The following is a 25,002-nucleotide window of genomic DNA, read 5'->3' on the forward strand; positions in this document are numbered from 1 at the left end:
AACCGCGTGTCCCATGTGCTGCTCCCACCTTCGGGCTGCAATCCGTGTCTGAATTCAGCGTCTTTTGGGGGATGGGGGAGCGTTGGGGGAGGAGGTGGATGCGCTGCACATTTATCTCCAGTGACCAAATGGTTGTCAAAAGAAAGACTAATAAGGAGGCCACATGGATCCTCGCTGAAGAAATCACTGTTTTTAGGATGTTGGCTTTGACACAGAGCGACCAGCTATGTTGGGGAGCGGTGTGATTTCCCCCTAACGCATGGTGCCCCTTCAGCCCCTAAGCCTCCATCCGAGCAGCTCTCCTGCTCTCTGTAACACACTGGTGGTTTGTCCGGCCAAAGAAATAACAAAGTTTGTGGAATATTGCTTAGAGAGCCGGGCATGTGTACAAAGAACGAGTGCTGTGAAGGACAAAGGCTGTGCTTAATGTGCAGTGATTATGATCACGGGCTGAAGGAGGTCATCACCTCCACAAGAGTGGGATGCAGCTCAGCCCCAGTGCCTGCCGGGACCCTGTGGTTCCTCACAGAACTGGGTGCTGCACAGCCGAACAGCTGCAATGTCTGTGCTTACGGCCGTGAGGGAAGATCAGCTCTGTGCAGCTCTTTCTCCCCTTGCATCCTCTGAAAAACTCACCTGCAGGCGGTCTTGCTGCCCAAACCTGTCCCTTTGCAGAACCCGAAGCTAAGCAGTTTCCCCACAAAATCACCTCCCCCCCTGGGCTCTCCCTCCGGAGGCTGTTCAGCAGCCTTGGCCCTGGGTTTGCCCCATGCCAGCCCTGCCCTCTGCTCCCGGTTAGGAGAGGAGAGGGTGATTGCCCCTTGTTCTCGCCATCTTCTCCCTCCCCTCCTAGCAGTGATATGGGGAAGCTGTGCTGGCAGTGCTTCCCAGCCCAGCATCCTGGAGGGATGTGCGATGTGGGGGAAAACTGCTGCTTGAGGAACATGATGTCAGTGCTGGTGTTTCTGCCTACTCTGGAGGGGAATGGCAAAATAAATGAGTTGCTCTGAGGCATTGATGTTGCATTGGCCCCTCACAAAGTGCAGTGACTCCTTTAAGAATTAACTCTTCTTCAAAAAAATGCGGTTACAAATTGCTGGGACTGCTTTCTGCCAGAAATAATTGCCATAAGCAAGGGAATGTTCTCAGGTAGAACGTTTCCGTGAACACACAGTACCTGTTTAAGTGCTCTGAGGTGCACGCGTAGGGAATAACACCGTCATTGTCTCCTCTTCCGTAGGAAAGCATCCTGATGGCAGCTTGTACAGCAAGGGACCATCATACTCTGGTTACTCGGGGTATATCATGATGCCAAATATGAACAACGACCCGTACATGCCTAACGGATCTCTGTCGCCACCCATCCCCAGAACAGTGAGTTCTCTCCCTGAAGACTTTTCGGGGTTCCTCCGTCGGTCCCACAGCGTGTGGCCGCACCGTGCGTTCGGGCTGTGGCAGTGTCAGTCGCGTTCCCGGTGGAAGAGCCGAACCCCGTGATGAACCGCAGTGCTCATAGCGGGGCCGAGGGAGCCCTGCTTTACACTGCGGGATAATGTGCGGTGGGGCGATGTAAGTGCCGTCTTTGTAGTCGCGAGGACAGATGTGAATTTTCTGGTGTTAACTCTTTGTTTGTTGAGGAGTCTCGAGGGCTGCAGCAGGGCTGCTCAAGCTGCCTGTCAGCGAGATGAAAAGGCTCGCTCCGCTTTTTGCTGCCAGATACGGTATCGCCGGCTGCTGATTGACATTGATGCCCGCCATCGGTTGCTCCATGCAAAAAGGCTTTGTGCACTGGGGAGCAGCGCTCGGGATCGGCTCCCTCCCCACGGCATGCAGCATCACACTGGGGATCGGGGCGGCCACAGCTAGCTCCAGGACGGTCCCTCTGCTCATGGTGCTGTAGATGCCTTTGCAGATGGATCTTAACACACTTTCATTTTTGGATAGGAATTACCTTTACGGATGGATCTTAGTGTCTTTTTAGTTTTGGGTAGTAAATTCTACTGAGTATGTGTAGAGGGTGATGGGAAGACAGTATTGTAACGGTGATGGTTATATTGTCTACCTATCAATTGTGGAAGTTATATTAGAGTGGAGCAGGAAACAAAAAAATTACAATTTTTTTCCCATCCCTTCCCCAGCCCTTGGAAGGGCAGGGAGTGTGCCTTATCTTTGCCAGGCTGGTGCAATTAGTCAACCTAACTAATGTCAAGTGGGCAATGGGGAAGGGCAGTATTCCCCCACGGCTCACTCCAGAGGCGGGCGCTGCATGCATGTGACTTCAGCCGAGGCGTGATCACAAACCCCACCCATTGCACTTACCCAGAGCTGGAGTTGTAGTGTCATGGATGTGTCTTCAGTCTCCATCTTCTGTACACCTAGGAACTAGTTTGGGACAACCTGTCAGAGAAGAGGCTGCCGCTTTCATTTTCCTGTGGTTTAGAACCGAAATGTCATTATTCTTCCTGTGGTGCTGTACCTCCTCTTCTCCAACTTAATTCTGGTCCAGAAAAAAGTGTTAAGATGAACAGCTCACTGTGGGCCTCAGGTACCAGGGAGAACAGTGCTCAAGAAGGCAACCCGGATCTCTGCAGCTTCAGGCACCAAAAGTTTTTACAGATCCTCATGGTGCTGTGTGGCTGCAGGCACTGAAGCCCCACTCCTCTGCCTGCTTCACTTCTGCAGATAAGTAGGGAGAACTCCTTGAGGAGATATACCCACACAGAAGCATTTTACTGCTGCTCTAATATTTCTGAAGTCCTGTTAGAGACATGCACCTTTTTTTTGTTTTTTTTAAGCCATAAAACAGTCTGTGTCTCTCAGACATGTGCAGGAGCATGCTCCACTGGGGATATGAAGATTTTGCATCTCAAGTGCATCGAATTGCTGTTCCTATCCCACTGTCAGTCTAGGTCCCATCTCACTGGCCCTGGCACAGCTGCTTTGCATGCTGTCCCCATCCCACAGCCGGGGATTAGCATCCCTGTCACTTCGGCCCTTCCGAGGCATTGGATTCACTTAAGAAAATTGCATTCAGAATAACTTAATCTAGCAAGCCAACGGCTTCTATTTTGAGACTTGGATCTTGTGGATGTGTTTATTTAGCTTGGGTTTCCCACTTCAAAGGAATCTGTCCTCTCAGCAAGAAAGTGATTGAGCACTTAAATAAAAACGTATTCATTCAATCTTTGGGGCTGAACGAAAAGTACAGTAGGGAGCTAATGCGCGTGCCAGCTTTGCTGATCGGCCAGGGATCGTCCCCACAAAGGGGAAGAAACGTGGTCAGAGCTGCTCTACAGGAGTCCGTCCCTGCTGTCTGCTATGGGGAGTAGGGTCCTGGGTATCTTGATCTGTCATCTTCAGAGGTATCCAACCACTCGTACAGAAGTGCACGATGATGGAGCTGGAGGGTGTCCTCATTGTTCATCTGTTCTCTCTGTGTGGCTGTGAGTGTAGGTGAGGTTGGAGCAGGAAGACCGTGGTCAGTAGGCACTGCAGGTGTAAAGTGACAAGGCTGTAATGGGATCTCTGTCAGATGGGCAGTGGGACTGGAACAGTGGGCACGGAGTGATCACCAGCAGCTGATTTTGGTGCCTCTAGGATGGAGAGCATTGCACTTCAGCAAGGTGTCCTGTGGAATGTGCTTCTGGTTCATGCTCCCTGTGGCACCACCTGCTTGGGAGCAGCCTTGACACTCTCTTTCTACTATTTTCTGCTTCTTTCTGTGTTTGAAAACTGCCTCAGAGATTTTTATGACCACATCTCTCCACAGTTTTAGCTTATTTTCATGTTTTGATCTTTCTTTAAATCAAAGGATCATTAAAGTTGGAAAAGACCATTAAGATAATCCACTTCAACCATCAACCTGTCCCCACCATTCTCACTGAACCATGGCAGTGTGGAAAATTTTTATTTCAATATTCTTTTCCTCTCAAAGCCAAAATAGAACATCATACCAGCCACTGTGAAGGACAGTGTCCAAATCTTGCATAAATCCACCATAAAAAAAAAATTGCAATTTGGAGCACAAAATTAGAGGCATTTCAAATGAATGCTATGCTTGGAGAGAATTTCTTTCCCCTGGAGTTGTGCTAAAATGCAGATAAACTGCATCCAATGATGAAGGTGTGTTCAGGTGGTGCACTGCTACCCTCCTGCCAGGTACTAAATCCCTGCAAAGTCTGGCTGTGGGATGCCCTGTCCAACAGCATACCAGGTCAGGCGATGCTCGGGCTCAGCACAGATGGGAAGAGCAGCTTCCCTTTCCTGGGAAGGGAAGCTTTTGGTTTTGCTGCCCTGTGACACTGTAACAGTGAGTTACATCAGTGCTGTTCCAGCTGCCTGGCTCTCTGCTGTGTGCTGCTGGCATTTAACCTGGCAAGTGAGTTGGAATGGATCAAGTTGGGTTTGGAAAAATTATTACTCAAATCCCTCTCTCTCCCACACACGTTATTCAGTATCTTCAGTACCCATGGAATAGGGAGAAGAGGAAGCTGTAATGGATTTAACGAGAAAAAATGAAAGAAACACAAAAAAAGCTTAGCTCTTAAGTTTGTGGTTTTGTTGTGATTTCTTTTCCCCTTTCTGTTATTTTGAGAATATTTCTAAGCTAACGGCATCAAGATTCTGCTTGAGATGTAAATCTCCATGAGGAAAACTCATAATAGGAGAGCTGCAAAAAAATGCCAATTTGTTAGGCAGCTCCTCCGCCAGTCTGACAGCGTTCTTAGGCTGGCAGCAAACTACGCTCCTTATCAGAGTGACCTGTGGCAGATGGCGTCATACTTTGGAGTAAGGAATATGAAGGCACTCTGGGAGAGCTGGACAGCTTGATCTGGCTGTAGGTGCCCCTGTTCATTGCAGGGGAGTTGGCGTAGATGACATTTAAGGGTCCTTTCCAACTTAAACAATTCTATGATTCTATGAAATGCTGTTAATGAACCTTGTTAATGAAAGGATATCCCAGAACTGCCCAAAACAAAAAGCGTTTCTTCTTACTCCGAAGCCTGTAATTTTTTCTTTGTTTTGTTTCTAGGGATGTGTGTGAGAATTTTACAGACTAATTGGGCAGATTGAGAAGTATCATTGCATCAGGACTTAGACAAAACTGGTTCGATGACTCTTGTGTTTGGGTTTTTGAGGGGAGTGGGGTTACACAGGGGTTTTGTGGAGCTTCTCCTCCAGGTCCAGCTGCATGGCTGCGGGTAAATACATCTTGTTTGGCGAATAGTTGTGTTCAATGTCCAAAATACCCCATTTTGCTTAAAGAACTTTTCATCCTGATGTCTTCCGGACAGTGTTTTCCAGGGTCAGGCTTGCATTCTTGCTCTGGAGGCAATGATTTCTAGGCATGGAACCCTTAACACACAGATTCTGTGGGCTGGCTTTGAGCTGTCCCATGTCACCTGTGCCTTGCCTCCCGTGTCACTGCTGGGTGACTTCACACCGCAGGGCTGGGCTGATTGAGGCTGGGATGTGAGCCTGGGGGGCAGTGCAAGTTGCTAGGCTGTGTCTGGGCTGAGGGTGGAGCAAAAGTATGTGCCTGTGCAATTAAGCATGAAATAGGTAAGTTCTGTGGATAATTACCCGGCGCTGAGTTGAGCTTGAGGACATGACCCGTGGGAATGGCTGTGGGCTGGTAGCTGTGGGCAGATGCAGGGGAGATGTCCCCCTCGTCCCACAGCATGAAATAGGACCACAAGCTGAGAGGACTTGTCTGGAAACAGGGAGCCTGATGAGAGATGTTCAGGAGGTGACGGCAGAGGTGGGAGCAAAATCTGCAGCTCCTGAGCATCCTTCAGGAAATCATCTGGATGACAGCTCCTCTCTAAAGATATGTTTTTGTGGTGGTGCTTCTTTGTCTTGTTTTGCTTTCATGAAAACAAACCAGAAGTCTGAGAAAGTAAAAACTGGAATGTATGTGGAGTAGGGACTAAGAGAAGTTCTCAACACCTCTATCTGATTAAAAGCAATGCTGATAAGAAGAAAGTTCTTGGCAGTGCTGGCTTGGCTGTTTTCTACACTGTCTTTCCATGAAGGACCAGAGAATTCTGATGAAGTTTTTAAGAAAAAGCAGGGAGGAACTTTAAAAAAAAAGAGTGTAAAAACTTTTTGTCAAAAAGCACATTTCGGTCTTTTCCCTTTCTCCTTCCCTGCCACTCCAGCAGCACCAGCATCTTCCTCCTCTTCTGTGTCTCATCTTTATTGCCACACACGGATGCAGGCAGCTTACTCCCAGCATCGTGATGTGCACTCTTACTTCTTTCTCAGTCCCTCTATTAGAAATCCAGCACAAATGGGACCAGATAATGAGCACGGCGCACTCCCTCCCCTGGGAAGCTGCTGTCCATCCTGTGCTCCTCCAGCTTCTGAGCTCCTTCAGCATCCAGGAAAATAAGCAGCAATTATAGCGAAAAGTACTTTTTCATCCCAGTAATGGCTTGATACTGAGAGGCAGGGTTGCAGCATCACACGGACCTGACTTCTGATGCTGTTTCAGGAACCTCTGCGATGTTATATGGATTGCCCGCTGGCTTCTGGGGGTTGGTGTTTGTGCTCCCATGTCTGGGGCTCCTGATGGGATGGATGGACAGACAGAGGAGTGGGATGTCCTAGCAGTCTGGCAGGTGGCAGGTCTCTGGCACCTCATGCTTCTCCTCGGCGCTGCTTTGTGGGCATTCTCCTGTCCTCAAAGCAGGCACTGGAGCCACAGAGGAGCGATCTCTCAGTGTGTGCAGAGGGAGAGTAAATTTTCTGGGGATGGAGGAAGAGTAGAGGGGCAGAAAAAAAAACAACAAACGCACATTGGATTACCATAGGAAAGGCTTCTTAATGGTGTTCAAAATTGAGCTTTTGTGTTGTGGTAAAGAGATGGCTTACTATGTTTGCCACCACTTTCAGCCTGTGTGTGCGCTGAGGAATGGCCAAAGTATCCCTGAGACAGTACCAACAATCCAGGTAGTGACAAGGATGTTGGCGTGGTGTCCGCAGGGAAGGAGGGCAGCTCCCGTGCTGCCGTGTCTGAAACGGGCCTGTAATGACTGCAGGGAAAAAAGGAGCTCTGGAATGGCAGAAGGCAAATGATGCAGCTAAGAGGAAATTATTTTTATTGCTAATACACGAGTGCTCATAATGTCTAATTCTTTACAGCTTATAACATTTAATTCTTTACAGCTTATGCTTTATTTACACATTCTTCACTTCTCACCACTCCGCATGCCGTAGCGGCAGTGAGCGTATTTCAAAACTACTGTTCTCAAAAGACTCAATTCAGTGGCTTCAGAATGAATAGAAGTGTTTGTTGAAGCGGCAGCGGTGCTCCGGACAGGAGCGGCTCAGCTGTGCGGCATCCCTGGCTCTGCCTCCCATCCTCCCTGTCCCCTCTCCTTCCCACCGGTTCATTTTAAGGCTTCCCTGGAAATGTGTTCCCTGGACAGTGTGGGCGTGTGTTTAATCAAAGCTCAGGGCCGCCTTTCTAGCTGGAGATTTTTGCCTTTGTGCTCACTCGTGAGGGCAGGGGAGGAGGGGATGGAGGGCAGGAGCATCCGACACTCCCAAAAATAGCTCTGTGGTGATCTTTAAGGCAGCGTTACGGCTGTTGTGTGGCTGGAGCAGAGGAAATCTCAGAAGGAGCTCTGCAGTCCTTTATACTTCCAGATCGCTGGTTATCTTCCCAGATAACTGATGAGGATTTAATGCTCGTTCGCCACGTGTTGTGCCTGGTTTAGGCTAAGCGAACTGCTGTCAGTTTACTACAAGGAGCTGCAGAGCAGTACCCAGGGCATCTGTAGCATTTTGCCTTGCATCAGGTGCTAGAAGTCACTAAATGCACCGTGAGTCACAATATTTTTTCCCGATTTGACTCGCTTACCCAATCATATTTTTACTTCAGCCTTTAGGCTTGAAAAAACATGTGCATAATCAGTTCATTTTGTGTGGTCTAGGCTATAAAAATGCCCCCTCTGTTCTTTCCATATGAAAAACGTGTTTTTAATTTTGGGGAACTTATATAATTTTCTGTGCTTTCTTTTGTATTTCAGATTGAAAACAAATGCTGCCTTCCCCTAACTTTGCATGTTCCAATTACGGAGTTGTGAAAATAAGTCATCCCTCAGCTTTTGTTACTTTAAAACAGCTATCGGTGATGTCAGAGTCAATACTAAAAGCATTAAGAATGCTGGCAGAATGTAATGCAGCTGCAATCCAACATGATGTTGGAAATGGGGTTGAGAGCATAAAGGCTTTCCATATTCCCAGGGCGCACAACTGCTCGCGGCCTTGGCTTTGATCTCTTCAAAGGCTGCTGCCTCCTCCTCGATGGAGAGACTTGGCTGCCACTCGCTCGCATTGAAAAAAGGCAGAGGTCTCTATTCAGGCAGAAATCAATCACTGTGCAGGAACAATTATGTGTAATTCAACCATCATGAAAACAGGACGAGATTATGGGTTTGTTACCTGAGTGACTGCGTGGAGATGGGGAGCAGCGGACACCGGCGTCCCGCTGGCACGCTGCATCTCGGTGACAATTAGGGACGTGTGAGCGGTGCAGCGGGCGGGGGCGGCGGGATGACAAATGCTGGTCACGCCGTCCAGCAGAGCAGAAAATGAGGTTACAATTGGGAGATAATGTTTGCATATGTAACCATATTTCAGCAAGCTGGGCAACTTCAGGGAGTGGAGTAGATGGGGTATCGTAAGCAGCACCGCTGTGCGCGGCGAGCTTTCTGCGACCTCGGCGTGAGAAACCCGGACACCACGTCCTAATGAGCTGCCTGCTGGACGCAGCCTGAGGGCAAGAATTTCCTAAAAGAAGCCAGCTCCAGCCCCGAGGGCAAAGGGAGCACATGGGAGCGGGTTAGTGCGCTGTCCCCTCCCTCTGCCTTCCCTCATCTGAGGGGATTTGTTTCGCCTCGCGGCAGCGCATCCCCAAGCACAGCGTTCTCGGATTTGCATGGCAACGTTTTGGCAGTAGTAGGCTGCCAGGGGTGTGACATGATGGTCAAAATATCTTCTGATTTATAATGGCCTCCTTTAATTAGGAACTTGGTGCTTTTTTTGCACCAAGTGAGCAATGGCGCACTGTCTATAAAAAGGGAAAGAACCAGCGTGCATAGTATCAGCCACGAGAATATTTATTTCAAGTGTTATTGCCTATAAAGTCTTAAAATAGTTTTCCTCCCAAAAAGGCAAAATAAAACACAGATGACTGATTATAGAATGGTATCCCTGCTCAGCTCGGCACATAGGACATGCTTCACCTTTTATACTGCTCATGCCTAGACATCAGAGGCGCAAGAAGCTGCTTTGAGTTACAGATCTTCAAACAATAAGTCAAAACAAAAAATCAATCCCTCCAGTCCCTGGGTGCAGTTAGCTAAAGATAAAAGAGAAAAATAAAGTTATGCTAAAGCAGATAGAGGAAAGGAGCAGATACGCCAAGGAAACACAGAGGACAAGTGCAGAGCTGAAGTGGGCCCAGTGTGAGCCAACATCAATGAATTTTTATCTTATCAAAAAGTTTTAGGGTTGCCAGTTCATTTCAGACTGGATCACTCTGCTCCAGGGTTGCCTGGAGCCTTGCCTTCAGCACAAGCTGCTCTCCCCACCCTCACACACCTCCTGCATGCCCCTAAATACCGAGGCAGGGGGCTAGGCTGTGCCTCTCCCTCCCTGCAAAACTGCTGCAGACTGCAGCAGCGAGCTGAGGGCTCTGAAAATCCCTTCAAAGATGAACTGTGATTTCTGATTAAATGTTTGGTGAAAAATGCAGAATCTCAAACAAAAACAATGAAGGCATTTTCTTATGGTGATATGTCCCCACCTCCTCTGCCTTGCTGTGCATTTAAATGGTATAGGGATGTTTTTAACATAGGAAAAAAAAAGAGCAGTCTTATTTATCTTTTTTGATCGTAGGCTGATTGATTATATTTTAGATGCCAGCTGTCTTGACTGAATCGAGCACATTGCTCAAGCCTTTGCCTACAAGAAGGAGAGCGTCACAGCCCTGGTATGTGTCTGGATAGCTCCAAGAGTACAGAACTAACTGGGAATGCTGATTGGTAGAGGTGGGAAGTTGCCAGCAGCAGGGGTTAAGCTGGGGCTGGAGCTGTCCCGCCAATGCCAGCCTGTTTCTTCTGGTCCCACCGGTTGATGTTGTCTGGGCAGAACATGCGTGCTGCAAAAGTGCAAGCAGGTCTGTGGCTTGGCAATGGAAATGTCGCCTGTGGGACATGCTGCTGACCAAGGGAGAAACCATTGTAGGGACAGCTGATGCCTAGGCAGGGAGCAGAAGGTCATGACAAAATGAGAAATCCTGTACATGTGGTGCCTTCTGATCTTGTTTCCTTCCTGAAGGATGCAAAGCACAAGTTTCGAAACGTGCTGGTTTGAAGCAGGATGAACCAGGAGGCTTTCAGCCAAGCGCGGGGCTCAATCAGCCAAACCTGAAGCGGAAGGTGCTGTAGCCAACCCTGCAGAGTGCTTTGCTTGCTTTTGTTTGATGCCTGCATCGTGTGGACACAAAAGAGCGAATGGAGCTGTGGGCCTCTCCTGCCCAGGGAGCAAGGCCCTGCCTGGCCACTGTGACGAGCACCAGCTGCCTGTCTTCTCTGTTTCAAACCTGGAGATGGAGTGTCTCAGAGGAACGTGCTGGCTGGCCTTGTGCTTCTCAGCATGAGGCTTTTCTCCCTTTGTCTTTCTCAGCCTGGCCATGCCAAGTGTCCCAACAACAGCAGAGCAATAACACTCCTCATTTAGGGCAGCACCTCACTGAAGCACTTGCATTTCAACAGCACAGAGGCAACTCTGATGTGCCAAAGGACACTGTGGATGCCCCATAGTATGTGTTGCTCTCTGGAGAAGACAGCCAGGCCGGGCCCCCTGGGAGGGTACCTGGACAGGTGGTGGCTGCTGGTGGGCATGTCTGTGACTTGGCTTCACCAGAGCAGATAGAGCCCTGGGGGATGTGTTGGCTCAGAGACCTATCCCAGTGCAGCCCAGCCTGCAATAGGAGGCAGATGTTTGCAGAGTGTGTGTTATGGAAATCAGACCAGTCAAAACTTGACTGGCCTACAGTAATGCTCCTCTCCTCACACCAATGGCAGCTGAGTTTTCTTTGGCTGGAGGTAGGAAAGAACTGCTGTGCTCTGGGCTGCAGCCGGAATGGGGCAACCAGGGCATGCTCTGCCACTCCCAGCCCTTGACATGCCCAGGACACTCCATGCAGGCTCCCCCTTGGCCCAAGCCCCATGGGAGCAGTGGGCATAGTGATGATGGCAGGGTTGTGCAGCTGTCAATTTGCTTGTCTGCCTACGCCAGCAGCTCACACATCACCCCACCACGTCCAACATGGCCCCAGGCACACAGTCATCTACCGACACCCAGCAGTACAACCTAGCAGGGGCTGCCACCGTTCACCACATCACCAGCAGTACTTTTTTGGGCTGGGCATAAGGGAGGGAGTCCATCTCCAGCACTCCCCTGGCAGCCTGAGCAGCTGGACCTGCAGAAGTATTGAATTAGCTTTGTTATACTGCTGATCTGGAGTAATTACTGGTGTAAGCCGATGCAGTCCCATTATTGCTGATGGGATTGTGGCTCTTCATGTCACAGGTGAATTGGGCTCAATTAACCAGAGCTGTGGTCTTAATTAGATGCTCTTCTCTCCAAGCCTCCTTGCAGAGGTGGGACATCCGTTCCACCTAACCGCCCCACAGTCCCCTGAGAGGAGATGACTGCATGTTACCCTGGGTACAACACAGCATCCTCACCTGGGGAGCAGGACCCATCATGAGGCCATGCCCATCTGCTGGAGGGGCCCTTCCTGAGGCATCACTTGCTCCACTAAATATAGCGCCTCCTGGGCTCTATTTCTGGCACACATTTTAGGCGCTGGGAGCCCTGTGGGACTCCCACTGCTGAGCGTGGCAGGAGAAGCGGCAGCTTCCTGAGGGCCTGCGTCCTCCCTGCCAGGAAGGATGTGCTTGGGACGGAAAGCTTGCGTGGGGCTGCCTGGCCGGCTGCTGCCAGACAGACGGTGTGACAGCTGATGGCTGTCTCCTCCCCAGCTAACCAAGAGTTCTTTCCTCTGCCTGCTCAAAGCTTCTTTTCCATTTTGCCCCTCCTTAAAAGCTCATGAGAAAGTAGCCAGCTGAAGTCCTCTGCCCGCCAATGACACAGCCATTGGGACAAGGCTAAACATGTGGTTGAGGGCTGGTTGGGTGCACAGCCTCCAGCAAACCCCTCTCAAACCACTTCCCTCTGTCACCCTGGGACTCGGCAGGGTCGTTGTCGCTACCCTTCGCGTGTCAGCTTTTGAGCCGGAAAGTGCCTGCAGATAGCAAGGAAGGGACCGGCAGCTGGAGGCCCCAGCAGTGCCTGAGGATGGTGGAGGTCGTGTTTTCTCATGGCCTTGCCGAGTCCTCCCATTGGGAAACTGAGGAGCTGTGGGCAGCTGCAGGGGCTGCTCGTCCCCAGCTGGGCTCCCGAGGAGTGCAGGTCAGTGCTTCATGCTGATGCCCTATGCTTTAGACTCATTTTTCAGACTAGGTGTTACTTTGAACTCTTGCTGTAGATGCTCATCCTGCAGACATTCTAAAATTACGTTTTTGGAGGCTTGCTTGGGCTGAGGGGGGACGGTGCCTCCAGAGGATCCTCAGGGAAGGGTTGTTTGAGTTGTCTTGCCTGTAATCCACTGGCTTTAACGAAGGACCCCTCATTTCTCAGCAAGTGTGCAGGTGCGAGACTGGTGTTTAATGCCCTGGGGTCTGCGATACCAAAACATGCCTGTCACTGCACAAAGGGCAGGCACAGAGGAAGGCGCTGTTATTTTGGTTTGCAGTGGTTGCTTCGCTGCTGAGATAAGCTGTGGTGGGTGGCATGCACATCAGACGCTACCCTGCACTCGAAAAACAGAAAACAAACAAAACTGAGATAAGCAGTGCTTTAAGGAAGATCAAAAACTTGTCTGTGTTTTTCCTCGCCGTGGGAGAACCTATGGTCCTACCACCAGATCAAATGCAGGTTAGTGTAGTTATACACAAGGCTCTTGTGCAAAGAAGTGGCAAATGAACACTGTTACCAAGAGGATATGACAGGTTTGGTGTGCGTCATCTCACTGACACACCAAGAAAACACTCTGAAAAAGTTATTTGTGTTTCGATGTAGATGCTCAAACATTCTCACACAGCAGCGGGAGGCAGGGAGATGGCTGTTTCAGGTAGGAAGGGCACAAAACTCATCTCTGGTTACTTTGTCTCCTTTAGTAGACAGTGCATTGTTGCTTTCTCAGCCTGCTTTGTTTTCATTTCACAGGCTTCGCAGGAGCAGCAGCTCCTTCTTGCACTCAGTTAATTATGTACCTCCTGATGCACTTTCAGCCCTGTCACCCCAGATGGGTCAAAACCCAATGGTTGGATGAAAGCACAACACTGCTGAGCTGTATTTTCTTGCTGAAGGTTTATGTGCATCTCCCTTTCACTTTCATAGCTTGCATACATCAGGCTACTTTCTGCTGCTATTGCTGTGCAATAAGTCACTCTCTAACCTTAGCTCTGATCCCAGCCATCTTTCCCTGGAGATGCACACTGCTTCTTTCTTCCGCAGTTGCCAACAGGCAGGTTGCATTCATTCCACATATCTGAGGTCCTCTGATGGTGCTCGGTGACATTCCTGCTTCCTTGAGCATTGCTCCGGAGCATCCATCTTGGGGATGGCTTCGCTCTTGGGGATGGCTTGGGGAGCTGCCACTGGGAGGGCACACAGGCAGCTCTCCTCTCTCAGTGAAATCTCATGCCAGCTGGGTAATGGGGGGAGATTAATGACTGTCTTGGAAGCCAGTTATCCAGCATGCCGGCCGGAGGGCAAGCATCGTGATAGTTGCAGCAGCTGGTTTGGAGAGGAGGGAAATGAGGGGAAGATAAAATTGCACGCCCAGAATGCCAGGGTAGCCTGTGTTCGTGCTTTGATGTCTTCTCCCTCCACACCCTCCTGTGGGTTAAAAATGAAACTAGACTGCATTTATAATGGGTGTGTGAATATCTGTATTTAGCTGCAGCAAGCAAGCTTTTGGGCTGGAGCCTCGTGTGTGTGTGTGGTGTTGGAGAGATGCAGCTGGGAGTGAGGCAGGGAGCTTTCTGTGCCCTGCTGTGAGGACACCCAGACACACACCCATCAGCCCACTGATTCAGGATCTGTAGCCTAACAAATCCCAACAGGCATGGATGTGCGAGGAGACAAGGGGAGACTCAGCACCCTTTTGTTCCTCCTTAATGGTGCTGAAGGTTGTAGGTCAGCATGCAGACTACCCCTGCCCCTCTTTGTGACTATAGTCAGATTGCTGACCAGGACAGTGACTCCACACAATAAACAGACAGCAGCAGACCCACCTCAAATTCCCTAGAACCGATGTGTACAACAGGAAAAGCAGGGCTGAGAGACTGGAAGGAACAGCACCCTCCTGCCAAGGCACTTCTGAGTGTGCAAACAGGAGTTCCTCCAGCCTGCTGGGTGCACACCAGAAGGCGGCGTGGGGGAACAGAGCTGCTCCTGCTATTGTGCAACACCATTGCATCCACTTCTGCACGGTGTGCTTTAATCAGCAGCCCTCCCTCTGGCCCCCGGGCCTCAAAATTCCACAAAACCCAATTAACAGAGATGAGAGAACTCCAGCATGTACACATATGAAATTTCAGAAGGCTAAAGAAGAGACTCCTAATACCATAAAGCCTGCCCTAAAGTAAAATTTGCATCTGAAATCTACATAGCTAACCCCTGCAAGGAAGACAAGATCGTTGAGTACGCTGCTTCCCCCTCAGGTAAGGGGTAACTTACTCAGATTTTGTTGGGTTTGACTCCAGTCAGTTTGCAGTCAGGTAGCACTGCAGAGCTGATGCAGCACCAACCCCGCGTGAGGTGCCAGTCCTACCTGCAGCACAGCTGTCTCTGTAGGAGAGCAGCAGCCTTGGAGGATCAGGAGAACTTCTCTAGGTGAGCAGCCCAATGCAGGCTCATACAAGCTCAATAGGGGAAGTATTTAAGACTGAGCTAATTAGCACCCACCAATTCAGCACATTGAGCCCAGGTGTTTCGTGCTTTGTTGACCCAATGGTATATTGGCTTGTTCAGGTTGCCTGCCCTGAGAAAAACAAAAAACAAAACAAACAAAAAACTCAGCAAAAAAAAGTCCTTCTACAACACAGGTTAGATGTTCAGAGAGGAACTGATGAAAGAAGTGACTTAGCCCTTCCAGATCAATCCTTTGTTTTACCATCTCATTTGTTTCAGATACAGTTTCTCCTTCTATTATCCTATCCTGTGGCTTAATTGCATACTAATGTTTCTGTGGCTGTGCTCATTTCTGAACCTTCATGTGCATGCCTTCAGTAAGAATGGCACACCAGGCACACCTTTTCAACTGGGAGAAGCCAGGTGAGAGCTGAAGCCCCTTGCCCAAGTTCCTACAGAAGCACAGCACAGCCTCTGGCAGGGCAGGGGGATCAGGCAGCGTGCTGGCAGCCCAGGTAAGCATTTCACTGCCAAAACACGAGGCCTCAAAGCTGCTTTTTTTATTACCTCCGGATTCTGCAGAGGGCTCGTTATCTCACGCTGCGAGCCAGCATGATCAAAGACCCAGGAAAGGTCAGGCATTCCTGCAGGAGCCACACTCAACCAACACTCCCCCAACCCACAACACCTCTTGAAATCCTTTATCTCACTAACGAGCCAGCCTATGGATTAGCCAGCCCTGCCTCAGCTTGATGGTGAGAGCACCCAACACCTGGCCTGGACTTTCTGAAGAGGAGAGTGTTTTTCTTTTATTCTTTATGATTTTGTTTTGTGAAGGAGGCAGAGTTTCCTTCCTCCACCTTATCACAGGGGAGCTCAATGCTGAGAAAAAGACTTATCTCCGTGCCATGCAAAGAACCTGCTTTTCTCACGGTGTTGGCTTCTGGTGTATCACACAAAGTGATACAAATGGTGAATTAAAATATCCTGCACCTGAAAAATCATCCATGGCGCCTTCCAGCGAGAGAGTGTTGCTCTCTCAGTGCTTGACTGGCCTGTTTGCCCACAAGAGCACAGTTGTCACACTCTGCCACACTTGGAGGTGCAGGGGAGTGTAACTTGCAAGGAAAATCAAACTATCCCTAATAACGGGGCAGTGGTAAACTTCAGAAGTGCCTCTTGAACAAAATAACATGTAATCTTTGCATAGTATTGGGGTTTCACTTGAGGCTTGACTGTGGGGCAACCCCTCGTCACAGGCAGGGTGCTGTGAGCAGCCGTAGGACCATCTGGAGGGGTGATTTACGGGGGGCTCGGGCAGTCTGGCAATTCAGGCTCTCTTTTACGATGTTTAGACTTTTACCCGTGTTATAAAGTGCAGCATAGGCTTTTTATGAGGATTTAGGTGCCTGCTGCACAAAGCTCAGGCTGTGGGTTGGGTGTTGTTTTTCCTTTTAAGAATGACTTTAAATTTTAAAGGGCAGCTCTTGAATTAAAAAAAAAAAATCAAGTCTAGCAGCAGGCAGGAATATCCCACGCAGGATTTAAAAGGCGTCATGTGCATTGTGCATACCAGCAGCAATTTTTAAGCCCATTGGCACCTTCCCAGAGGCGAGCGCAGAGGCCAAAGTGAAGTTGGAGGAGATCCAGCCCTGCCATCAGTGGGAGAGACATTTTGGGTCTGGAGGACCCACATTTGGGTCACGCAACTGTGTTTTGGCAGCTCTCAGAGGCTGACTTAGCACCATAGCTGACACGGGAACATCCCTTGAAGCCTGCTTGGTTGGCTCTTCATGGGTCTGGTACCCACAGCTGAGCATCCATACCTGGTTTGTACGAAGTGTGTGTGCATTCAAAGTGTTCGAAGCTCTGCTTCTTTACACTTGTGCTTCACCCCACTCATTCTCTGCTCATTCTGAGCTGTATACTGTGATCATTACACTTCTAGCTACACTCACAATTTTGTGTTTCCCTGTGATTGTGATTCCTCATGGGACAGATCCAGAAAATTAAGCTAGTAGTTTTTGAGCATTCTGTTTGTACTGAGGTAATCTTTCACGATATGGCAGAGAAATAATTTCTGTTATGACCTTCTACTGATGATTCAAATAACCTGTCTCAGAGACATCCTGTTTCTGGAGGGCCCTATTGCTTTAATTCCTATTAAAATTGGTTTTGCCTTCTGTGGAACAGTACTGCAGAAATTAAGTACTTGCAAATGCGTTTTACCTCCAGATATATGTTGCTGTTTGAATTTTCAATCCTAGTGAAGCTTTAGCAGACTGCTACTTTTGGCCTAATCATTTGTACATTTTTAGGGATTTTTTTTTCTTAGTTTAAAAATGAATATTTTATTTTAAGCCTTTGGACCATCTTGCCCACATCCAGTGATGGATGTCTAATGAGATGACTTTTTACCTCCACTAAATGGTTATATTGTTTGCGCTGATGTATGCTAAGACTTGATGCATTAAATCTTTGGTCATTAGCAGATGCCATTAGCAGAAAAGTCCAAATCACTTAGAGCTGTGACTTAAGACTTTTCATTAAAACCTGAATTTGCATGTTATTGGATAAATCTGTTAATACGGTTTAGCTGGACTCAGAGAAGTTACTTGAAAACTTTTTTCCAGTGGGTATGCAGGGTCAGCAGTGCCTGAGAGCCTTAAAGTTTAGAAAATGACCTCTCTGGTGCTTGCTTTGTACCCTACTGTATGCTGGGTGACCCTCTGTTAACCCAACTGCGTACAAGCTGCCACCAGGCCCTTAACTCCCTAAAATCCAGTGGCAGGGGCTCTTCATTGCTTGACAGTATATGGATGGCCCTTCCTGGACCTTTGGTGGCAGGCAGGGCTGGCCACGGCAAAAATTTGCCCATGTGGGGGGAAAGCTTGCCCAGGACAAAGATTGGCTGAAACATCACTGAAGTAGAGTCTCCACTCCTCCATTTTCACATCTGTTTCCATCCTGTATTCTTGGATTCCCTATTTTTAGAAGGCAAAGGAAGTAGGATTGCTTCCTCAAGTGCCAGTCACATTGGGTAGTGTGGGTAGCTCAACTTGGTCTCTGCTGTGTTGGACGTAAGCAGGTATTGTCCAGTCAGCCTTTCTGCTGCAAACTCAGGTGCAGCAAAGCAGCTCATGGACACATACTAGTGTGCCAAGTGCTTCCACAGCTCTTTGAGTCCTTGTTCTTGCCTTCATGAGACAAGAGCGTCTCTTCTTAAAAAATCCCCACTCAAAGAAAAGTTTACCTTTTTCAGCCTTTTCGGTCTCCATTATGGCACTTGGCATTGAGTAGGCCATGATACGGACTTGATGTAAACAAGTACTTGGGAGTGGTCTTATTTCAAGTCGTTTTCATCCACTGTGTGTCATACTGAAGGGCATTGCCTGGTCAGTCACAGAAACACGAGATGGGGCTTTTTGTGGGCTCACAGCAGGAGCCTTGACCTGCATCCTGTGGGACGCAAAGAGGTCAGTGAGGAAGAGTCGCCTCATCCTGTGACGCACATCGTGGCCCCAGCAGGAACACCAGCCCTCAGGGCTGTCCTCTGGCCACTCACTCCCACACCAAGTTCACATATTTATCCAATTGGTGATGTCTCTTTTGGTGAAAAAGTTTCCAAGCTCAGTTTGGGTGCTGGAGGATGCAGAGGACTGGCCGTGTTTCAAAGCTTGTACGAGAGCATGGTGTCAGCTTTGTGGAAACGTCACAGTGTTTGTGTTCACCTTGGCCAACAGAGGACGGAGAGGGCTATGAACAGTGGAAAATGATGGGAAAAAATGCCTTTTTGGCAGTCCCACTTATTTACAGCATACTTAGCAGAAGAGGTATGCTTGCTGCTGCTGAGCATGGGATTTGCTGTTGCAAACTAATGCATGTTTGATGTGGGTCTCTTTGCACCCATATACATCAGGAAAAAAGAGAACCATGCAGGGTGGACAAAGTTAAAGGACCATCATGTGGGAACAGGAGCTCAGAATGAGCACTGGCCTGTGAAGTTGAGCAGCATTTGCTGGGAACCAGTGACCATCGGAGAGACCTCATTGCTGCGTTGGAGAGTGAAATCAAACATCACAAAATGTTTTAACAGCAGAAGCTTTCCAAGCGAGTCTGCGGCTTTGCTGGCGATTTCATGCCCTATCAGTTGTTAGCGAGTATTTCTGAAACTAATGGGCCATGCGACGTTAGGCATAATCTGTACACATGTGCACTGGCAGCCTGCAAATAGCAGCAGGCTTGTCCTCTTCCTGAGCAGGCTGGGAAGCACTGGCCGGCTCCCTGTGCAGTGCTGCAGCACCTCGGGTCTCCCTATAGCCTTCCAGAGCAGGCGAGAACAACAAATTAAGGAGTCGTGAGAGAGAAGAAAACTGAGATAGCAGGGGATTTCTAATCAAGTTATTTTAGTGCTGGGTGTGCTTTAATCACTCACTTAATGGCAATGCTTAATGAACACTTGAAATAAAGCATGTTTCTGTCAGAGATTCAACAGCCATGTTTTTAAAGATGTCTTGGGGGAACTCAACTGTTCATTACAATTTTTCGGCAAAAAGCAGTCAGAGTTGTGCTATATTAATTTCCAAGATGGAAAGGGATGAAAAAATAAAGTTGCCAAAAGAAGAATGTAGAGAAGCTAGTTTTCACACCAATGTCACAATTAACCTGAATCATGTTACTGATTATAATGCATCTAGATAGATGCTTATCCCAGGTTTTGTCAAATCCCATTCACTCTTGTCTTTGCAGCACTCCCCTGGCTGCTGTACTTGGGCTTTCATTGCGTTTCAACACTATGGACTTGAAGCAGAGCAGTTTGCCCTTCGTCTGTGGCCGTTCCTGTACACTGCCTGCATTTCCCAGGTGTGATGCCTTGTGCTCTAAGCAGTACGAGCTCCAGTCCAGAAAAGAGCCCAGCATCACTGGGATGTACTTTGCCACCTTATTTGGTTGAGTACCATGACTGTCATGACCCCGAAACAGGAGGGATCAGCAACATAAACATAAACATAAACTTCCTCACTGCCGAGCTAGAAGAAGTGCAAAATACTGACTCTTTTATTTGTCTTCTGTAGGTCAGAATATTGCTTAGCCCCTGTTATCAAGGGAGTGATTCAGGTGGTGCTTTCAGGTGAGGTTGGAAGCAAGGCTGCTGATCGCTACCTTCGTACCTGCTACCTCGTTTGCTCTGCTGCAGTGTCTTGTAGTTGGAGAAGGTTTTGAAAATTAAACATAAAGCAGTCTCTTCTGTCAAGAGATTAGGAGGAGGCTGGCTTTATACATAAAACTATTTGCTGTAAATAAGTGGCTTGGGGATGAGGGGAACAATCCGACCTCTTTATATCAAGCTTGCTGCTCCTCTGCAGTTGTTCACAGAAGGAGATTGTACGCCAGCTCCCAGGAAGGTGACAAATTATAATTGCAGTTATTGCTGGCATTGATTATCTGTTTCACCTACGAGTAACAAGCTTTGGCCAGAACACCTTCCACCTCCAGTGTTTGTCCATGACAGCTCATCTTCTCACACAGCCCTGGTTTTCACACTGCTCCCAGGCCGTGCTCTTCTTCCTCTTGCATTTCTACTGCAACAGCTGGTCATCAAAGGCATAAACTCAGAGTCAGTTTAGCCATTAAAATGCTATCGCTATTTTGAGAGAGCAACTGAAACTGCCATCTCTGTGTTTGATAAGTCCTTCTGTCTAAGAATGATTTCAGGGCTCTAGAAAGAAGAAATTAAATAGGCTAAAAAATGCACAGATTTTCCTTGTGTTTTTCCAGGCCAAGGTATCCTCAAATCCTCCAGCAAGTCATTGGTCGTCTGGTACTTGTGATAGCAGGAGTGGAAAGGGTTGTGTTTTCTGTTGTTGGGTGTTTGACAGGGCTATCTGCTGTTGTGTTTTCTTCTCTCAATTTACTGTTTGCTGTTAAAAACCTGAAACCCTCCTTTTCAGGAAGAAAAGGGAATGTGTACATTTAGCTATGTGGATCTGCTTGTCTCCTGCGTTAAGAATTTTTGTTGCGTTGTTTCTTTGTGAGTTTTTTTTTGTGTGTGTTTTTGTTATTATTGTTGTTGCTGTTGTTTTAATTTGGCTATTTTAGCTTGAACTGAGAAGACCATCTGCCAGTTCCCATACCCAGCACACAACTTGTTGACAGTAGAGGAGAAGTAAGGAGCTGGGGGCATTTGGGGTCTTTTTAGAGGCAGATCAATGTTTAAAAGAAAAACAAGAAGAAAGAACAGAGCTGTTTTGGGTGTTGCTTTCAGCCTTTTGTTCTCCTTTGCTGGGACAACCTGACAGTGGGAGCAGCGGTGAGGTGTGATGGTGGCCACATGGGACATGGGCTACGTGCCCCAACATCAGCAGCACGGCTGCCTGCGTGGCTCTGCAGGGCTGGCAGGGCTGCGCACTCCATCTCCATCTGCACACCAGCTGGAACAAATGGTCCCTGCTGCAGCCTGCCTGGCCAGTGCTGACCCGCAGGCATTTTTGCCTTGGCTTGCTCAGGCTTTTTATAGTTTTTGCACACTTGTTGCATATAGGATACCTTACAGCTTTTAGCTAGATGTTTGGGCAGGTGGGTGGGTTTTTTAATTTTTTTTTTTTTTCTTGGTAGTCTCGCATTTCTTCAGAAGCATTTAAAAAATGAGAAAAAACCATGCTGAGGTGCCTCAATGTGTAACATAAGGTCTTTGGGTTCATACACCAACAGGTTCTCAGCCTCCAAGATGAGAACACCCTGTTTTGTTTTATTTCGTTTCGTTTCCCAGAATTGCAGACATTGAGCGTGGCTGCACATTCTCACTTTCCTTTCTGGGGCATGTGAGAAGGTTTGCACCTGGAGCTAAGTGAAGGCCTTTGGTGTTAGGCCACTTTTGGAGAGACGTGTGACTTCTTCAGACTGCTCTGGACATCAGGTTGCATCCTCAGCTGCTCTGTAGTGTTTCTGTGGGCTGCTTTAGGTACCAGTGTGCACTGAATTATTACGTTTTGATGTATGGTTGCTTGTGGGAGCAGGAGGAAGCCCACTGACAAAGAAAACAGAGCTTGGTGGAAACCTAATTGTTCTTCTCGTATGTGAGCCCAACATAGGATTTTGGCCATAACAATCAGCCATGTAAAGCTTCTGGGGTGGTAAAACCTGGAGAAAAAAAACAAGAAAAGAGTGGACATCAGCAAGCAGATCGCCTACTTGGGCTGATTTGCAGGGCAGGTGTGAGTTCAGCATTGATGGAGTCAGTGTGGGGCTTTTAAAAATAAATCAGTGGGCCTTTCTGGCCCAGGCCAGAGTGCTCTCATTGTTATCATTGTTCTATTTTATTTTGCAGGCTGTGGCTCTGCAGACCCCAAATACTGCTGATGGAGATGCAGCCCATTTCTGTGTTAATTTTATGCCCGCTGACAAGCGGTTTACTTTTCTCCTCACTTCTCACGGTTCCCTCACCCGTTGAAAACCACAGCCACAGGCTTAGGGGATAAGGTGCCGAGAAGTAGAAAATAAAACCGAATCTGCTGGATGCTGAGGAGCGAGGGGTGCCCAAATTGGTTTACTGCGAGGACTAACAGGCAACTGCTGTTGAAAGCAAGCAACCCTGATACCACAGGCATGCATGACAGCTACAGCCAATATAATACAAAATGTTAATTACTAAAATTTGAGAAATTAATGCTGATTAGCAGCTGTGTGTGTGACCTAAATACATCTGTTTCTTGATCTTTATTCATGATGTACAGTTTATTGTTGATAAAGTAATTGCTGAATGGTGGGCTGGCCCATGAGTCTCACAGCTAAAGACCGAGGCCTGATCAGTAAATCAGCTGAAATTTGTTGGCGTCTGTTTTGGTTGCATGTATACAGATCGGGAAGATGAACAGCAGCCTGCACTGTCGCCTTTACAGCTCAACTCATATATATTATTGAGAATTCATATTGCTTTTATTATTTGGTCACAAAAACGGACCTAATGCTTGTTGGCTTTAAAACACCTACCAGTGCTGCTTTCTCTCTCCATCTTGCAAAATATAAGACAAGGCCAAAGCTTAAATTAAAATCCTCAGGTTCTTATCTCTTTCCTACAGGAAAGCAAATCTGTGTTGAAAACCGTAAAATTAAGAGGAGAGCAAGGATAGCATAATTTAGCAAAAATTCATGGCACCAGATTCTGAGCTATATGACTGGAGGGATAGGTCAGACATTAAGAAGATACTGCCTGCTAATGCAAGTTCCTTAAGGTGGTGCTCTGGAAACAAGGAAAGCAGAAAATGCAGCACTGCTTCCCATTTGCTCCTTCTTCGTCTGCTCCTACCAGCCTTAACAATAAATTGAGCTGTCCGTTGAATAGCCCTCCTGGTTTTAGAAATCCAGAGAAATCCTTGGTGTGGCGTTGGAGCATTGTCACTATGTCTATTCGTGCCAGGATTTGAATAGTGAGACTCAAATTTAATTTCATTCGGTTCCTAAATGATTTCTTTTTTCTTCTGTTAATTCACAGTTCTTGACAGGCTGTCCTCGCTGAGATTTATCAGTGGTTTTCTCTGAAGGCCTATTGCTTTTTTTTATTATTTTTTTCTCCTTTTTTATTTTATTAAAAATCTGTTTGTGGAATAATTGTTTTAGCCAAGGGGAAGGGTGGCGGGATGGAAACGAGGAGTGCCTCTCAGTGCTGGGATCATCGCTGCGGTTCATCCTGCTGTGGGAACAGCGACTTTTGTCTCATGCAGCACTACCGCAGAAGCACCGCGTTGGCATAGAGGAGCCCTGCTGCCTTGCGGGCTTGATTCATGAGTGTGGTTTGTAGGAATATCGCCTGGCAGTACCCGCTTTGGGGTCCCACTGGGTGTTTTTAGTGCTTTGGTGCCTCCCTGGGTGAGGTGGTAAATCTTCATGGCTCTCCCCGGGGTAGTCAGCGGTCTCCTTCCCGAACAGCCCCTCCAGAAATCCACTGCCAGCCCCTTCTAGCTTCAGTCATACCATTATGTAAAAACTGTATTTTGGAAGCCACACCTCGCTAATGCTCTTTTCCCTTCTCTTGCAGTCCAACAAGGTGCCAGTGGTACAACCTTCTCATGCAGTTCACCCTCTCACCCCCCTTATCACCTACAGCGATGAGCACTTTTCCCCGGGCTCCCACCCATCTCACATCCCCTCCGACGTCAGCTCCAAGCAAGGTGAGCCCGTACTGGTGGGGGACTTTGCTTTTCATGTTTCAGAGGGAGGGGTCCCACCATGTATGCCCACTTTCCGTTCTGCCGTGATGCTGGTACTTAGCTTGGCTGTTTAAATCTTCATGCTCTTCCTAATGTGATAATTCTGGCTTGTTTTACTCGTCAGAGGCTTTTAAAATCTCAATAAGCAGCGGCCAGTCCTCACCACCCCCTGTTGTGCCTCAGGCTTGCAGCATGCAGACACAGAAACAGCAATCATCCCTCGCTGTCCCTAAAACTAGGAAAAAGCACTTCAGTTCTGCTGTTATCAAAACCTTTTATTTTTTTAAATCAAAATTGTGTTTTATGTTCTCATATTCTTGCTTTCTGAATTCTTCTATATAATAATTGGCATAACTGTAGTCTAACCACCATCACCCAACGAGAGGCTTTTTTAGTTCTGACTTTCCCTGGATGCCTTGTTTTTGTGTTGGCCTTGCTATGCTGATAATAATATGGGCTGCCTCCAGAAAATACCATAGACATGTGGCTGTGTGGTTATTTTCCTTCACTCCAGCCTGCAGATGCATGTATAATTCTTTTTTGAGAGAAGATGAAGCAAATGGAGACCTCATGTCCTCATTTGTCTTCCTTCTTCATGTGAGTGCCCAGGAGGAGGACACTGGTGGTCGTTCCTTGAAGCCTCATGGGTGCTGTGTGTGTTAGACTATGGGATTTGCACCCCACAGCGGCAGCTTGTGAGCACAGGAAGTTTTGGCTTATTGAACGATTGGGCATCATTTTCCTCCTCATCTCCCGCAGACCCAACCAGGAGGCCTCATTTGTGCTTACTGCCTGT

General features: G+C 48.0%; 1 protein-coding gene across 1 annotated transcript in view; it reads left to right on the forward strand.

Moving 5' to 3' along the window:
- The first annotated feature begins 128 nt into the window (after positions 1 to 128).
- Positions 129 to 25,002, forward strand: part of LEF1 (lymphoid enhancer binding factor 1) — a 32,067-nt gene continuing 7,193 nt past the window's right edge. Inside the window, exons 1-3 of the mRNA XM_010709884.1 lie at positions 129 to 228; positions 1,196 to 1,374; positions 24,035 to 24,167. Of these exons, the coding sequence (XP_010708186.1) occupies positions 129 to 228; positions 1,196 to 1,374; positions 24,035 to 24,167 (412 nt within the window). The remainder of the gene's footprint in view (positions 229 to 1,195; positions 1,375 to 24,034; positions 24,168 to 25,002) is intronic.

The sequence above is a fragment of the Meleagris gallopavo genome, chromosome 4 (genome assembly GCF_000146605.3).
Source record: "Meleagris gallopavo isolate NT-WF06-2002-E0010 breed Aviagen turkey brand Nicholas breeding stock chromosome 4, Turkey_5.1, whole genome shotgun sequence".
Lineage (NCBI taxonomy): Eukaryota > Metazoa > Chordata > Aves > Galliformes > Phasianidae > Meleagris > Meleagris gallopavo.